The 15,877-nt window shown below is 49.0% G+C and overlaps 1 protein-coding gene across 6 annotated transcripts in view; it reads left to right on the top strand.

Moving 5' to 3' along the window:
• OXR1 (oxidation resistance 1) overlaps window positions 1-15,877 on the top strand; it is a 1,544,927-nt gene that overhangs the window by 1,465,407 nt on the left and 63,643 nt on the right. For all 6 annotated transcript variants that reach the window (XM_078686888.1, XM_078686887.1, XM_078686886.1 and 3 more), the window contains one exon: window positions 11,441-11,514. In XM_078686888.1, the coding sequence (XP_078543014.1) occupies window positions 11,441-11,514 (74 nt within the window). The remainder of the gene's footprint in view (window positions 1-11,440; window positions 11,515-15,877) is intronic.

The following is a 15,877-nucleotide window of genomic DNA, read 5'->3' as shown; positions in this document are numbered from 1 at the left end:
TCAAAGTTTTGCCCAGAATAGGCCCAGAATAGGCCAGAAGTACAAGGCTTAGACTCTGTAATTACTCAAGCTGCACAACAGAGGTCAATGAATCCTTCAGCACCTATCAACACTCCACCAGATAAAGAAGGTAGGCTCCTTGATAACATCTGCAAGAGGTTTACCACCACCTCAGGCCATTGTGCTAGCAATATTAGGCAGATATGTCCACCAAATGTGGTCTGATGTCACCCCATACATAGATCTCCTTCCAGAAGGCAAGAGGATAGAGGTGAGATTCTTTTGGAGGGCGAAAGATCCACCTCAGAGATCATTGATACGTCCGTGGATGTGACTTCCCCGGCCTTTCGTCAGCTCGCTGGAGCAGCCGTCCTAAGAGGTCCGGTTTGGTTAAGGGCAACCACATTCCGCCTTGAGATGCAAAGTCAAATCTTAGACATGCCATTTGATGGCGATGCGCTTTTCGGTAAGCACATTGATGGCGCCTTACAGATTATTAAGGCAGACACCGCGACTGCTAAAGCTGTTGTCACGCTCGAATACAGGAAGACTCCCTTTCGTGGAGCTTGTGGTAGAGGAGCCTATTAATTTCTTGGTGGCTACCGGAGATACCAACCTCAGACCAATCAGTCCTTCCTACCAGCATCAACAGTCCTATTGTGCATCACCACAGGCTGCATACTGCAGGCAACCTAGATGTAAACAACCTGTATAGTCTAAAGAACGGTTGGAAAACAATGACAGTTTCTTGGTGCCTGCTGCATTCTCCCCTATCAGACCATCCAGATGGGCACGCACCTCGCATTATTTCAATCAGTGACAAAAAATGACTATGGACAATTGGGTCCTGAATATAATGAAATATGCTGATTCACGAACAGTACTCCCCTAATATTCTAACCGTATAAACCGGTTTATTTTAGATGGATCCTGAACGAACAGTGGTGAAAAAATCCCTATGTGAAGCTGCGGATCATGAGCCACTACAAAGTGGGAAAGGAGGAAAGTCCTTTTGTTTTATATACCCTCACACACCCTAGTGGTGTCATGCTTCATCATCGGGACATCCTGACACCTACAAGTCAGGGTGGGTTCGACCGTATTTCAGGGAGATCTTAGAGAGGTATTTGGCCAGGGGGATCAAGATCAAAAATCCACAGACTGATCCCAGTTCCCCTTTATTCTTGGATCTGCCAGGGATATTAAAAAGGAAGAAAATAGGGTCATGTGGGATATTAGGGTCCTAAGACCTTAATGACAACATGTTTCAGTCCACTTTATGCCCCGTAAAGGTGCTGGACTTTCTTCAGGGCGATGACGTTGTTACCCCCTGGAATAACTGTAGTACGGGAATATCCTTATGCTATTTATAAAAAGGGCAGATAGCTGCTCCTTTGTCTAATATCACAACTTCTAGTTATGTATAATCACTCCATCCCATAGGGGGAGAGGCCATACTCCACATGGAACCTCACTTAACAATGGGGTAGCCTTGTAGTCATACGGTCCTCAAGGGTCCTGCCCCGTGGTGTATCCTATTCGGTGTTGGTTCCTACGTCTTGGAGCCTATAATAAAGTATGGCCATGCCCCTCCTCATCCACTTCAAAAATCTCTCCCATCCCATCTTCTGTTACTCAGGAAGGAGGCATTAGTCATGCTACAAAATGGAGACATTGAGAAAGTGTCACGCTCTCAAAGGGGAATGGGCTTCTACTCAAGCTTTTTTCTTCTGAAGAAAAAGTCGGAAGAATAGCACCCACTCTGGACCTCAGAAAGCTCTATAAATACCTACAGAAAAAAATCCTTCTGCATGGGGACTCTCCGGGATATTTTGCAACTTCTGAACCTTTCGGATTTTCTGGCCAGCCTCAATTTGCAGGATGCATATTTCCATATTCCTATTCATCCCAAACAACAAAGGTTTCTCTGTTTCACGGTGGCAGGCGCGCACTATCAATTCAAGGTCCTCCCCTTCGGCCCACGCTCGGCTCCTCAGGTATTTACCAAATGTCTCACCCCCGTGGCAGCACATTTACGAATATAGGGGCTGCTTATTTTCCCAAAGCTTGACGATTGGCTAGTTAAGGCTCCTTCTCTTCACTAGGCTTCGGAAGCCATATCCATCTGCCTACTACTGTCCCTTCTCACACCCTTTCAACGGATAACTTTTCTCGGAGCAACTTTGGCTGCAACCCATGGCATTCTTATCCACAGAAAGGCAAAACACCATATTATCGCTGGCTCAAGTTCTTGCTCAAAAAAAATTTGCTTCTGTTAGTCTCGTCAAATCATTTCTCGGCATGATGTCCTTGACCATCCTCAGGGTACCTCATGCACGTCTAAGAATGAGCCCTTTCCAAGAGCAGTTGGCTCATTCGAGAACATTATTCAGATCACTCTGATAATGAAAAAAAGCACTTCCTTGGTGGCAGTACCCCAGCAGTCTCTCTGTGAATCTGGCATTCCTCTCTCCACTTCCAGAGTTCGTTCTGACCATGGATGCCTCATTAGAAGTTTGGGATCCCACCTTCAAGACCTCCAAGTAAGTGGTAAATGGAGTCTCTCTCACCAAAATGCACGTCAACTTCTGGGCTTGAGGGCAATTTTCCTAGCCCTTCAGTGGTTTCTCCCATCCTCCGTCCTCATTCGTACAGACAACACCACCTGCATGCACTGTCTCAACAAACAGGGAGGATCGAGGTCTCAGATTCTATCCTTAGAAGCTCAAAAGATATGGGAATGGACATTGCTACCCCTAATCTTAATCAAAGCGGAACATCTTCTAGGAGTGAGAAACAACCTAGCAGACACCTTGAGCAGAATAGGTCAAACATGTCAAGAGTGGGAACTCGATAGGCTAATTCTAGACTCCATCTTCCGGAAATGGGGAACACCCAACTTGGACCACTTTGCATCTCAGGAGAACTGAAAATGCTGTTTTTTCGCCAGCAGGGAACATCAGTGAGGGTCATGGGGGAATGCATTTTCAATAAGATGGCCAGGTATTATTGCCTACGCTTATCCCCATGCCCTCTCATCTCCAGAGTTCTAATGAAGATGAAAAGAGAACCGTGCCGGCTGATCCTCATTGCTCCGCGTTGACCTCACCTGCATTGGTTCACAGAGCTACTCCTACTCTCGGAGTCCAAGCCTTATCGCCTTCCAGTGATAACGACTCTACTGACCCCACATCCAGCCTCTCTTCAGTTGCATGCTTGGCACCTGAATTCAAAGATTTAGACATCCCCCATGACTTCAGGGATGTTTGTGTCCAGGGCTAGAGCCGAGTACACCAATAAAACATACATATTAAAATGAAAACGTTTTAGTTCTTTGTGCCTTTGGAACAACATTCACCCTCTTCTCTCATTCCCGAAACAGGTTTTGCCTTATTTACTCTTTCTGGCAAAGTCAGGTCTGGAGTATACATCAGTGAGAGTCCACCTTGCAGCCATGTCCTGATACAGGCGTACTTCTGATACTTCCTCCCTTTGTTCCTCTTGTATCATCGAACAATTCATGAAGGAATTATTTCGGACTTTTCCCCCCATTCGGCCCCCTCCGCCGGAATGGCGTCCCGACATAATCCTATCTCAACTGATGAAACCACCATTTGAGCCAATTCACAAAATAAAACTAAACTTCCTAACTTGAAAGGTGATATTACTTCTGGCTCTTACCTCTGTGGGGAGACTAAGTGAAATCCAAGTTTGTCCTCCATACATGTTTTCCAAATCCATCCTCTCCAGCAGAGAAGTCTCTTCACTCTTTAGATGTTAAAAGAGGTCTTAAGTTTTGTTTGCAAAGAACTAAGCTACGTAAAACTGATCAAATACTGGTCTCGTGTGGACCTCAGACTGGGTGCTTCAGTCACGAAGAGAACTATAGCAAGATGGATTTCTGCGACTATTCCGCTCTGCCATACTACAGTGGGTAAACTGCTCACAGTCGCGGTCAAAGCAGATTGTACAAGGGCAATATCCCCTTTGCTGCTCTGTTTACTGGCGTCCCGTTGGATAAGATTTGCTGTGCTGCAACATTGAAGAGTACACATACTTTCACGTGGCATTATTGTCTGTATCTGGCTACTTAGTGACGCAGCTGTACGGCAGGTGAGCTTACGGTACCTGTTTCAGTAAGGCAAGCCTCTACTCTTAGAGGTGCTTTTTCCTTCTTCATTCATATGTTTCTACCATTATAAAGTTACAAGATACTGTTTTGCCTTTGCATGTTACATTGCTGATCTTATAGTGATAAACGCTACAGTGAATATGTATGTATGTGTATATATATATATATATATATATATATATATATATATATATATATATATATATATATATATATATATATATATGGTACACCAATCCACCAGCCGGTGCATCACTCGCTGCGGGTGCCGCTCGCCATAAGGTGGGTTACGGCCACAATTTCAAAGACGTGCATCAAATGTTAGGCCAACATTATTACAGATGTTAATAATGTCATCCTGGTATGCTGTGGATTAAATGATTGAAACTAAATTTGCATCAAGAGTGCGCTCTATTGCTAGCGGTGAAACTTCAACTGTGTGTGTGTTAGTGTGTGTGTTAAGGTATATGCAAGTATATTATTACCCATCATCTGCTATGGGTGTTTAATTTTTTCTTCTATGATTGTGTGCCTATACAACTGCTATCTACTCTGATTCAAGCATGTGAATCTATGAAAGATCCAATACTGGAGAATAAAATAACCAGTATTGATATCTTTCATAGATTCACATGCGACCCACCCTCCTCCCCCGAGAGGTATCCCTTATTTCCTCACGTATATAGTTTCACACTTGTGCTTGAAAATCTGAGGAACTCAGCCTCTCCTGTGAGCGTTCTACAGGCTGCTGTCGCCTTATTGGTGGTTGTTCAAGTTTGGTTCCTTTTTTAGAAAAGAAAGTAGAGAGGCTATTGCAGTGTCTTTTCGTTGCATTGTAGCCTATGATAGTATTATCTACTGTTTTTATAGTGATACCGTGGGACTCCCACTTCAACGATTTGTATGATTCAAGCATGTGAATCTATAAAAGATACCAATACTGGAGAACCGTAGTTACAGGTAATTAACTCATTTTCATACAGCTGCTTCTTATAGGTGGCCTGTTTTGCTTTATATTTTTATTATTTATATTTTTGTGGCTTATGTTATATATTTTTCTTACTTTTTTTTTCTAAAATGGTAACTATCTTATCTGAAAGAAACAGGTTAATGTTAGATTCCTTACCTTAGAATATCCCCAGGCGTCATGCCGGATCGGGAAAGTTTTCATCAGCAGTACCCTTGCGCGTCGGTAGGCGTCATCTGCGGCTCCGCGTCCGTCGTCTTGATCACTGGGATGATGTCGTCGGAGTACTTAGACGCCGCACTTGCGCGCTGACGTCCATTCTTCTTTTTCCCGCATCAGCTAGCGTAGATCCGGGAAGAGCAGTACTCTAGTCATTTTTTTACTAACTCTTTTTGATCTATTTTGGATCTCTTTTTCGAGTCGACTTCGACTCCTGGTGCTGTAGGGATGCCTGTCTTCAAGCCGTACGACGCCTGTCACCGCCTGATGTCGGTGACCGACCTTCACCATCGGTGTCGCTACTGCCCCGTGGCCGACCACGACGACAAGTCGTGCCGCAACTGCTGGGCCTTGACTTCGAAAGCTAGGCGGGAGCGGTCCTGCAAGCTGCTCGAGATCCGGCAGTTGGCTCCGTGCAGCTCGAGGAGGAAGTAGAGGGACCGGTCGGGAGCTGCTCGTCGAGTCATCGCCAGCACTTGTCGGGCTCCAAGTCCTCCGGTACGTCGAGGCACTCCAAGAAGAACTCGTCGAAGAGTCACTGCTCGCGCGACACAGCTGAGGGTTCGGGCGACACCGCCCGCGCTGCTGCGTCGGAGCCACAGGCGCCGCCTCCAGGCCCCTACCGTGCAGGCCCTGGCCTGTGAGCGACGCCGGAGGAGATTCGTGATTTCCTCATTGCCATGAAGACTCACTTCCCTCCGTTGAGGCCTGCCGGCGCACCTTCGAGCCCCGCAGACCCAACTTGGGGCCTAGGCGGACCGGTGGCTCAGGCCCCGGCGCCGTCGGGTGCTTCGGCCCCGGCGCCGTCGTCGACTTAGGTCCCGACGCCGCCGGCCCCCATGGGATCCGTTCCTGGATCCCGGTCGACACCAGTTGACCTTACGACTCCGCTGGTGCCGACCCCCATGGTGTTGATCCCGGCGCCATCCTCGGACGACGTCGGCCCCAGTTTCAGTCCGGGTCCGGGTCCGGTGTCGGCTCGGCGCCGTCTCCAGCGTCGATGGGTGAGGCCTTCATCTACGACCAGGCTCCGTCATTCTAGCCTATTTACCAGGACACGGATGAAGGGGAGGACTGGGAGGTGTGAGGACCCTCTGGCACAGCAGTGCCAGCTAAGCCAGGACTGGGCAGACGAGCTAGGGGAGGCCAATGGTCTGGACACATCGCCTGACACTGGATTCATCTCTCCTCCCTCCGTGGCTACGGAGGAGGGTGCCACTTATGGTGTGGTGTTGAGCAGGGCAGCCAAAGCCTTGGCTCTTGAGCTCTCTGCTGTGGCCGTGAGTACTAACCTCCTCACTGAGGTGCTTCAGCCGCCAGCAAGCTCCTCGGAGCCTCTACTGCCGTTTAATGAGGCCCTCACTGACGTTCTGATGGGCACCTGGTCCAAGCCCTCCACAGTGCCCCCTGAGGATCAGAACGTGGCCCAACGCCCCCGCCCGGCTTCGGGCGACCCTGTCTGTCTGTGCACCCCACCCCCGAGAGCCTGGTGATCCAGGCTTCTACGTCCCAGGCCGCATTCCCGACCGCTTCCCCGGATCGGGAATCCAAAAGGTTTGATCAGTTTGGGAAGAAACTGTTCTCCTCATTGAGTTTGGGGTTGCGGTCTATCAACACCGCCTGCCTTTTGGGCCATTATACCCACTCTTTGTGTGACACGGTTGCGGACATGCTGCCCCAGTGCCTGGAGGAGGCCCGTGCCTGGCTCGCCCAAGCCCTTGCAGAGGGGTGGGATGCGACGCGTTATTCGATCAGGTGTGGACTGGATACCATGGACTTGCTGGGCAGGGCGATTTCCACGACGGTGGAGGTACGCCGCCACGCCTGGCTGAGGTCCGCCAATATCTCGGTCGATGTTCAGGCCACGCTCATGGACATGCCCTTCGATGGCCGTCGCCTTTTAGGCGACAAAGCAGACAGTGTGATTGAGCGTTTCAAGGACTCCAAGGCTACGGCCAAGTCCTTGGGCCTGTCGGCACAGCGCCAGCAAACTTCTGCTTTTCGCCCCTTTTGTGGCAAAGGAAGGTACACCCCCATACTTCCTGCCAGCCACAGGCCGCAGAACCAGCCTCAATGTGGCCGCGGACATGGTAACTGCCGTGGCGGTACCGGGGGACAACCCCACGGTCAGGCCACATCCGCTCCCGCTGCATCTGCCTCAAAGCCTTACTAGTCCGACCTTTCAGGCCCATTCGACGCGAGTGGGGGGCAGGGTCCGCCATCACCTCCTCCACTAGCGCTCCATCACGTCGGACAAGTGGGTGCTGCAAATCGTCCGAAGGGGCTACTCCCTCCCCTTCGAGGCGACCCCTTCAGCCATGCAACGCATGTCAGGGGATCACTTGCAACTTCTGCAGGAGGAAGTTATGGCCCTCTTGGCCAAGGGGGCCTTCGAAAGCGTTCCTGGGCCGAAGTAGGACGTGGTTGCTACTCCCACTACTTTCTGGTACCCAAGAAGGGCAAAGGAGGCCTACGCCCTATCTTGGACCTCCAGAGCGTCAACGGCTTCCTCTGGAAGGAGAAGTTCAAGATGCTGACTTTAGCTCAGGTTTTAGCTGCCCTAGACCCTTGAGACTGGATGGTAGCGTTGTACTTGCAGGACACATATTTCCACATCCCCGTCCTGCCGGCCCACCGGCACTACCTGCGGTTCACGGTAGGCCATGAGCACTTTCAGTTTACCGTGCTCCCCTTTGGCCTTACCAGCGCCCCTCAGGGGTTCACGAAAGTGATGGTGGTGGTCGCAGCTCATGTGTGCAGATTAGGGGTTTCAGTCTTACCCTGTCTTGACGACTGTTTGTTGAAGGCGGGCTCGCCCCAGACAGTTGTCTCCAACCTCCAGACTACGGTCGACCTACTGCACTCGCTGGGGTTCTCCATCAACGTGCCGAAGTCGCACCTGTGCCCCTCTCAGAAGCTTCTTTTCATCGGAGCGGTTCTGGACTAGGCGCAGTTTCGGGTTTATCCCCCCGAACAGTGGGTTCAGGATATTCAGGCTCTGATTCCGATCTTTCAGCCTTTATCCCGAGTTTCGGTCAGGTTGACGCTGCGGCTCCTGGGGCTGATGGCCTCCTTTATCTTTCTGGTGCATCACGCCAGGTGGCGGATGCGGGCTCTGCAGTGGGACCTGAAGTTTCAGTGTGCACAGCATCAGGGCAACCTGTCCGACCACGTCCTGGTCTCGGAGGGCACTGCGAGTCAGTTGCAGTAATGGCTCACGGACCGCGATTAAGTCAGCGGCAGATACCTCTCCCTACCCCAACCAGAGCACGTAGTAGTGACGGATGGGTCCCTCTTGGGATAGGGGAGCCACATGGGAGAGGCGGAGATCAGAGGCCTCCCGTCTCCGGCGGAGTCCCGGCTCCATATCAACATTCTGGAGCTGCGGGTGATCTGACTTGCCCTGAAGGCATTCCTTCCCTCTGTCCGGGGAAGTGTAGTGCAGGTGTTCATGGACAACACCACCGCCATGTGGTACTGCAACAAACAGAACGGGGTGGGGTCGTGGACCCTTTGTCAGGAGGCTCTGTGCCTCTGGACATGGCTGTAACACCAGGGCGTCACCCTGGTGGTTCAACACCTGGCAGGTTCCCTGAATGCCAATGCGGACAAACTCAGCCTTCGGTGCATTGTGGATCTCGAATGGCGTCAGAACTCGGACGTGGCGCAAGGTCTCTTTCGGCAGTGGGGAGAGTCTTGGTTAGATCTATTCGCCACCGAAGAGAACGCGCAATGTCATCAGTTCTGCGCGTTGGAAATTCCAAGGCGGCACTCGCTCGGAGACACTTTTCGTCACGAGTGGAGCTGCGGTCTGTTGTACACCTTTCTGCCTATACCACTTCTGCCCAAAGTGCTGAAGAAGATCAGGCGAGACCGGACCCAAGTCATCCTTGTAGCTCCGGACTGGGCACGAAGATACTGGTATCCCGAGCTACTCAGCATGGCAGTCTATCCCTGATTTGTCTGCCTCTTCAGGAAGACCTTCTGTCGCAGCAGCAGGGGACGGTCCTCCACCCGAACCTGTCCAGTCTCCACCTACATGCGTGGAGATTGAGCGGCAGCAGTTGAGGCCTTTTGACGTGCCTCCTAAAGTCTGTGATGTGATTATGGCAGCCAGGCGTCCCTCCACAAAATTGGTATACGCCTGCAGGTGGAACAGATTTGTGGCATGGTGCACAGCAAAGGCTGTGGATCCATTCTCTACCCCCCATTCCAAGGTTCCCCTCTTCCTTCTTTCTCTTGCCCAGCGGGGCTCTGCTCTGTGCACTATCAAAGGTGACCTCTCGGCCATTTCAGCATTCTTAAGGCTTCCTGATCAGCCTTCCCTTTTCAAGTACCCTGTTGTAAATGGATTCTTGAAGGGCATCATACACATTTCCTCCTGTTCCCTTCGTGATGCCTCAGTGGGACTTGAACCTTGTACTGACTTATCTGATGTGCGCTCCCTTTGAGCCACTTCATAACTGTCCTCTTCGTCTTCTCACTCTTAAGACTGCATTCCTGGTTGCCATCACCTCTGCCAGGACAAATCTGTTTTGAGGACTCGTCCTTCTTTCCTGCCCAAGGTTTTCACAGCCTTTCATATTGGGCAGTCCATCTCCTTGCCCACCTTCTTTCCGCCTCCGCATCCCTCGTAAGAGGAAGAGAGGCTCCACCGTCTGGACCCAAAACATGAGCTCTCCTTCTATCTGGACCGCACACGCCAGTTCCGGGTGGACGACCAGCTCTTTGTTGCTTACGTGGGTGCTAAGACGGGACGGGCGGTGCACAAGCGGACCATCTCTCGGTGGGTCGTTTAGTGCATCAAGGTCTGTTATTCCTTGGCGAAAAAGGAGCCTCCGGTGGGGCTGCGCGCCCATTCCACTCTGGATACGGCGGCTACTACTGGTTGGGGAGTCCCCTTGCAGGACATCTGTCAAGCAGCTACGTGAGCCTCACTGCACCCGTTTGCTAGGCACTACTGCCTGGACAGCCAAGTCCGAAGAGATGGCTTTTTCGGCCGTTGCGTTCTCCAGGACTTTTTGGTGTGATCTTGGTTCGCAGACCCACCACCGCGGTTGGTATTGCTGGGGTATCTATTCTAAGGTGAGGAATCAACACTAACCTGTTTCTTTCAGATGCACAAGTTACTTACCTTCGTTAAAGATATATCTGTAAGAAACAGTAGTTAGTGTTAGATTCCTTACCGCCCCACCCATCCTGCCCATTCTGCGAACAGATATCTAGGGTTAAGGTATCTGCATTGAGGGCCCTAGTTTCTTGGCACCAGTGGCGGTTTCTATCATGGCTCTGCATTCCTGGCGTGAAAAGCTATGTACAGAACTGACGTCAGCGCACGATGGCGGTGTCTAAGTACTCCAACGAAGTCATCCCGGCGATCACGACGACGGACGCGGAGCTGCAGACGACGCCTACTGACACGCAAGGGTACTGCTGACGAAAACTTTCTGGATCCAGCCTTATGCCTGGGGATATTCTAATGTAAGGAATCTAACACTAACTACTGTTTCTTACAGATATATCGTCACCAAATGTAAGTAACTTGTGCACCAGCTTTTCAAGGCAATACCTATTGAATCTGCCAGTGTATGTTAACTTCTGCAGTTGATCATCTTCTCATTTGTCTTATCTGACTGTTGCCAACGTAAATTTTGCCTATATTATTGTAATGTGAGGGTTGTATATTTTGTTAAGATCAAGGCTACAGCCGAAAGTGTCGGAGAGGACTTCATTGTTGAAATAAACTTTGTGTTGCAGGGATCCAGGAGTGTTTGAGGTATCCTTGACTGTTGGATATTGTGATACTATATTTTATGTTGTAAATGTTTAGCTCAGAATAGATGATTATTGATAACGTTTTGTTCTACCCTTGCAGTTGTTGAACTGCAATAGTTGGTTTCGTCCTAAATGAGCATGATATAGGGGTGCTTTTCAGGTATCCACTACATAATATATTTAAATTTTATTTTTTGCATTTAGCACCCTCGAAGTATTTTTTTTTTTTTTTTTTACAGCTAGCCAAAATGTATTATAATGAAGCACATTCATGCAAAAGCACACAATATGTGCTGCCATCTGTAATAATGTTAATAATGTTGGCATAACCTTTGTTTAAATTTTAGGTATTTAAATGGACCGGAGACAATATGTTTTTTGTTAAAGGAGATATGGATGCACTTGCTTTTGGTGGTGGCGGGTGAGTCTTCTCTTTAAAAGACCCTTTGCTCAACTGTGTGGCATCTTTTGTAGTGTTTTACATGGTGGTTTTTCTTAAGAAGAAATTATAACTTGCATGGGCCCAACCATTTACATTTTCAGTTCTTTCAAGTGGGATTCTATTATAGGTAGGGCTCCTGGTTTTATGGAAGTTTTTAACATTTCCATCTGTTTTATCTATATTTATGTTTTGCTTATTTTATTTGTATTTATCTGTATTAGTTTGTGCTTAGTGTAATACGTTAAGCTGCCTTGGGTATAATTCCACATTTATTTAACCGGCATATGTTTTCTCATGTTTGAGTAGCAAATGGGTTTCACTCATTTACATTACAATACAGTCATTTTAAACAATTTGTATTATATAACAGCTTGCATAAACAGCTGCACTACTGAAGTTATTTAAGCTTTATTAGGAAATATATATATATATATAGTTTTATTTCTTTTATTCTCTCCTATATATGTCTATCTGGGTAGCTATTGACCTAGCATTCTTGATTGACAGTAGTGTGAATCATCTCAAAACCTATTTTCCACATTTATGCATATTTACAACTAAATAAAAAAGAGGAAAATATATAGTTTTCTGTTTGTATTTATCTGTAAAAACTGAAACCTGGGAGCCTTAATTATATGTTCCTTTTTTCATCTAATGGTAGTGATCACCATATTAAAGTACTACCTTCATCAGAGTTTTTTCTAACAATATCCCTAGGTGTCAGGCTGAATCTGGTGAACTTCAACACTAGTGCCTTTGTGCAGTGGCAAGTGGTGTCGTACTGCTCCATGTTGGCCCCTTACTATCCCAAAGGTGGTCGAGGGTCGCTGCACGTGTATGCCACTTCTGCGCACTCACATCTGCTCCTTTTCTTGGAACATCATCCGATGTGGATCCCGAGCTATGCTCCCAAATTTTCCTTTCGTCCAAGGTTTTCCGAAAATATTAGTGTGCTAAGTATTTCTGATAGATACATCTGCCGTGTGGATTCCTCACCTTGTGAATATCCCCTTGCGTCAGCAACACTCGGAAATTCTTTTTGTAGCCTCGCGCCGACGTGGACTTGGACGTCATAGAGACACGACATCGCTCGCGACTCCGCTGACGTCACCGACGCCTATAATAGGCCCACGCCGGCGTGATGACATCAGTTCCCTTTTTTCCGCGTCGTCGACGCTAACGGTTATCGGGAATCTCAGTAGCCAACTGGTACTTTGCTGCCTTTTTGTTTCTGTTTTCTGCTTCTTTGTATCCTGTCTCTTCGACGATGTCGACAAAGAAGACCGGCTTCAAACCATGCAGAGAATGCGGGAAAATGATGTCTATTACCGACCCGCACGATGACTGCATCTGGTGCTTAAGCTCCGACCACGACGTCGATAGTTGTTTCTCTTGTCGAAAGATGAACCCGAAAGCCCTGAGGGAAAGAAAGGCCAAACTCCTGATGGCAACATTAAAAGCTGGTAAAGGAAAGTCATCGAGGTCTCGTTCTCGAAAGGTAAGATCGAGGTCGAAGTCAAGGTCTAGATCTCGTGAGGGGTCATCTTCGAGGTCCGCTTCGGATCATACTTCGAAGTCGAAGAAGAAACATAAGAAGAGGAGACATGAGTCCCGACGTCGTTCCGGTAAGGAGTCGGACTCGAGGTCACCGAAGAAGGTACGTTCTAAGGTGGTTACTCTGGATGTCTCTGAACCGGAAGGTGAGGCCTCACCTTCGGAGTCGCGTGTTCAGTCACCGACGCCGGCTCCGAATCCGGCTCCGGCGCCGTCCTCGGCCCGAGATGAGGAAGAGGTTCAAGTGGATGTGGATTCTGCGCCTACCGAAGAGCCGAATCCGATTCCTCCACAAGACCAGCCTGAGGGTTTCCAACCACCATTTCCGACCCCAGGCCAAGATCCATCAGCGTTTCTTAATGCTATGTATGGTGTCTTTTCAAGGGCATGGTACCCCTCTGGCGCACCTTCGGATCCCATGGGTCTGCTGGCTTTCAATCTAGGAGTCCCTCACTCCTATCCTCCTGCTCCATTTATGCCTTATATGCCAGCCGCCTTGGCAATTTCCGGCTCCACCGAGGACGCCAGTTCCGGCATCACCCGCTCCGGAGCGACCTCGAGAACATAAGGCTAAACCTTCGGATTCGATACCGACGTGTTGGTGGATCCGGCTGCGAGGCGTGTGAAGGAGAGGTCCAGAAGGGAGGCCCAACGCCTTTTAGAAGAAAGAAGGTATATAGAATCTCATCCTGATATGGAAGAAGGTGAATTGGATGAAGATAGTTTTGATGAACTGGCTGATGCTAGTAGCCTGGATTTCTACCCGGAGTGGGAATTGCCTTCAGGCTCTGATACACCTTCTAAAGATGTCCAACCTTACCATATGGTTATGAGGAAGGTGGCAGATCTTCTTCAGTTAACTTTACCTACAGTGGAATTTAAATCCAATCTTCTGACGGAGGTTTTACATTCTCCTAGTTCTGTGGTAGAGCCATTGCTTCCATTTAATGACGCCTTGACAGAGCCCATTTTGGAAGTGTGGAAGAAACCACTGTCAGCTCCTGCAGTTTCCAAGAGTGTGGCTAGAAGGTACAGGGTTGCACCTGAAGACCCTGATTTTTTGACTTCTCATCCTTCACAGAGAGTCTTGTTATTCAAGCAGCTTGCTCTAAAAAGAATGTAAGTGCCTTTCCTCAGGTTCCTTGTGAAAAGGAAGCAAAGAAACAAGATCAGGTTGCTACAAAGACCTTCTCCTCTGCAAGCATGGCATTGAAGTCGACTAATGCCACTTGTCTGATGGGGAGTTATGTGCATGCCCTTATGGATTCTTTGCGTGTTCTAACTCCTAAGGTTCCTGATGCCAACAGGAAAGGATTTTGAGGAGGTGATCTCAGATGCACAGGCAGCGGATCGCCAAGTTATACAAAGTGGTCTGGACACTGCGGACTCTGTGGCGCGTATCATGGGCACTGCTGTCGCCACTAGAAGATCAGCTTGGCTGAAATCCTCAGACTTTTCAGCAGATGTTGAGGCGACTTTACTGGATCTTCCCTTTGATGGGTCTGGCCTCTTTGGGAAGAAAGCTGATGCGGCCCTTGAGAGATTTAAAGACAGTAGGGCAACTGCTAAATCTTTAGGTCTTCAGATAAGGGGCTCTTCGTCCAACAAGAGATTCAGTGGTTTTGGTCGCTCTGCCTTTCGGAGTTACCGACAAGGTCAGCAGCAGCAGCAACAACAGCAGCAGCAGCAAAATTCCATGTACAGATCATACAGGGGAAAACAAAGAGCGCGTCCTCGTGGACGTCAGGCCTCTTCCTCCTCCACTTCCTCCAACCCCCCTGCCTCAGAAAAGCAGTCCTAGATCCGCCATTCAGGATCATGTGGGTCCTGTGGGGGGTCGACTTACCCATTTTCTACAGGATTGGGAATCGGTTACATCAGATCTTTGGGTTCTCAATCTTGTAGAAAATGGGTATGCCCTTCCCTTTCGGGAATTCCCTCCCAATTACCCTCCTTGCCAAGGTTTTTGCACCCAGGAACATCTGTTGCTTCTACAGGAGGAAGTGCAGACTCTGTTAAGAAAGGGTGCGATAGAGGTGGTCCCAGAGCAGGAAAGGGGTCAGGGATGCTACTCCCGGTATTTCCTGATTCCCAAGAAGGATGGCAGACTTCGTCCAATCCTGGATCTCAGGATCTTAAATCTCTATCTGAAACAGGAGAAATTCCTTGCTCAGGTTCTTCAAGCGCTGCTAGAAGAAGACTGGATGGTGTCGCTCGACTTACAGGATGCGTACTTTCACATCCCAATCCTGAAGTCGCACAGGAAGTATCTCCGTTTTACGGTGGGATCGCAGCACTATCAGTTTGCGGTCCTTCCGTTTGGACTTACTACTGCGCCTCGAGTCTTCACCAAGGTGATGGCAGTGGTGGCGGCGCATCTCAGAAGGTCAGGGATTTCAGTATTCCCTTATTTGGACGACTGGCTGATCAAAGCAGAGTCGTCAGAGAGAGTGCTCCATCATCTGCAAGAGACAACCCAGTTGTTGTACAGGTTGGTTTTTTCGATAAATGTACCCAAGTCTCACCTGGTGCCCTCCCAGCGCAACCTGTTCATAGGTGCTGTACTGGACACAACTGTATGTCGCGCAGTCCCTTCTCCTCAAAGGATTCGCGACATACAGGAAATGATTCCTTTATTTTACAATGGAGCGGTCGTTCCAGTCCCGAAGGTCCTTCGCCTGCTCGGTCTGATGGCCTCCTGCATTCTGTTGGTCAACCATGCACGCTGGCACATGAGGGCGCTCCAGTGGTGCCTCCGCAGGCAGTGGTATCAACACAACGGAGATCT

This window comes from Lissotriton helveticus, chromosome 4_1 (genome assembly GCF_964261635.1).
Source record: "Lissotriton helveticus chromosome 4_1, aLisHel1.1, whole genome shotgun sequence".
Classification (NCBI taxonomy): Eukaryota; Metazoa; Chordata; class Amphibia; order Caudata; family Salamandridae; genus Lissotriton; species Lissotriton helveticus.
The sequence above is the reverse complement of the archived record's forward strand: the minus strand, read 5'-3'. Positions and strand labels throughout refer to the sequence as shown.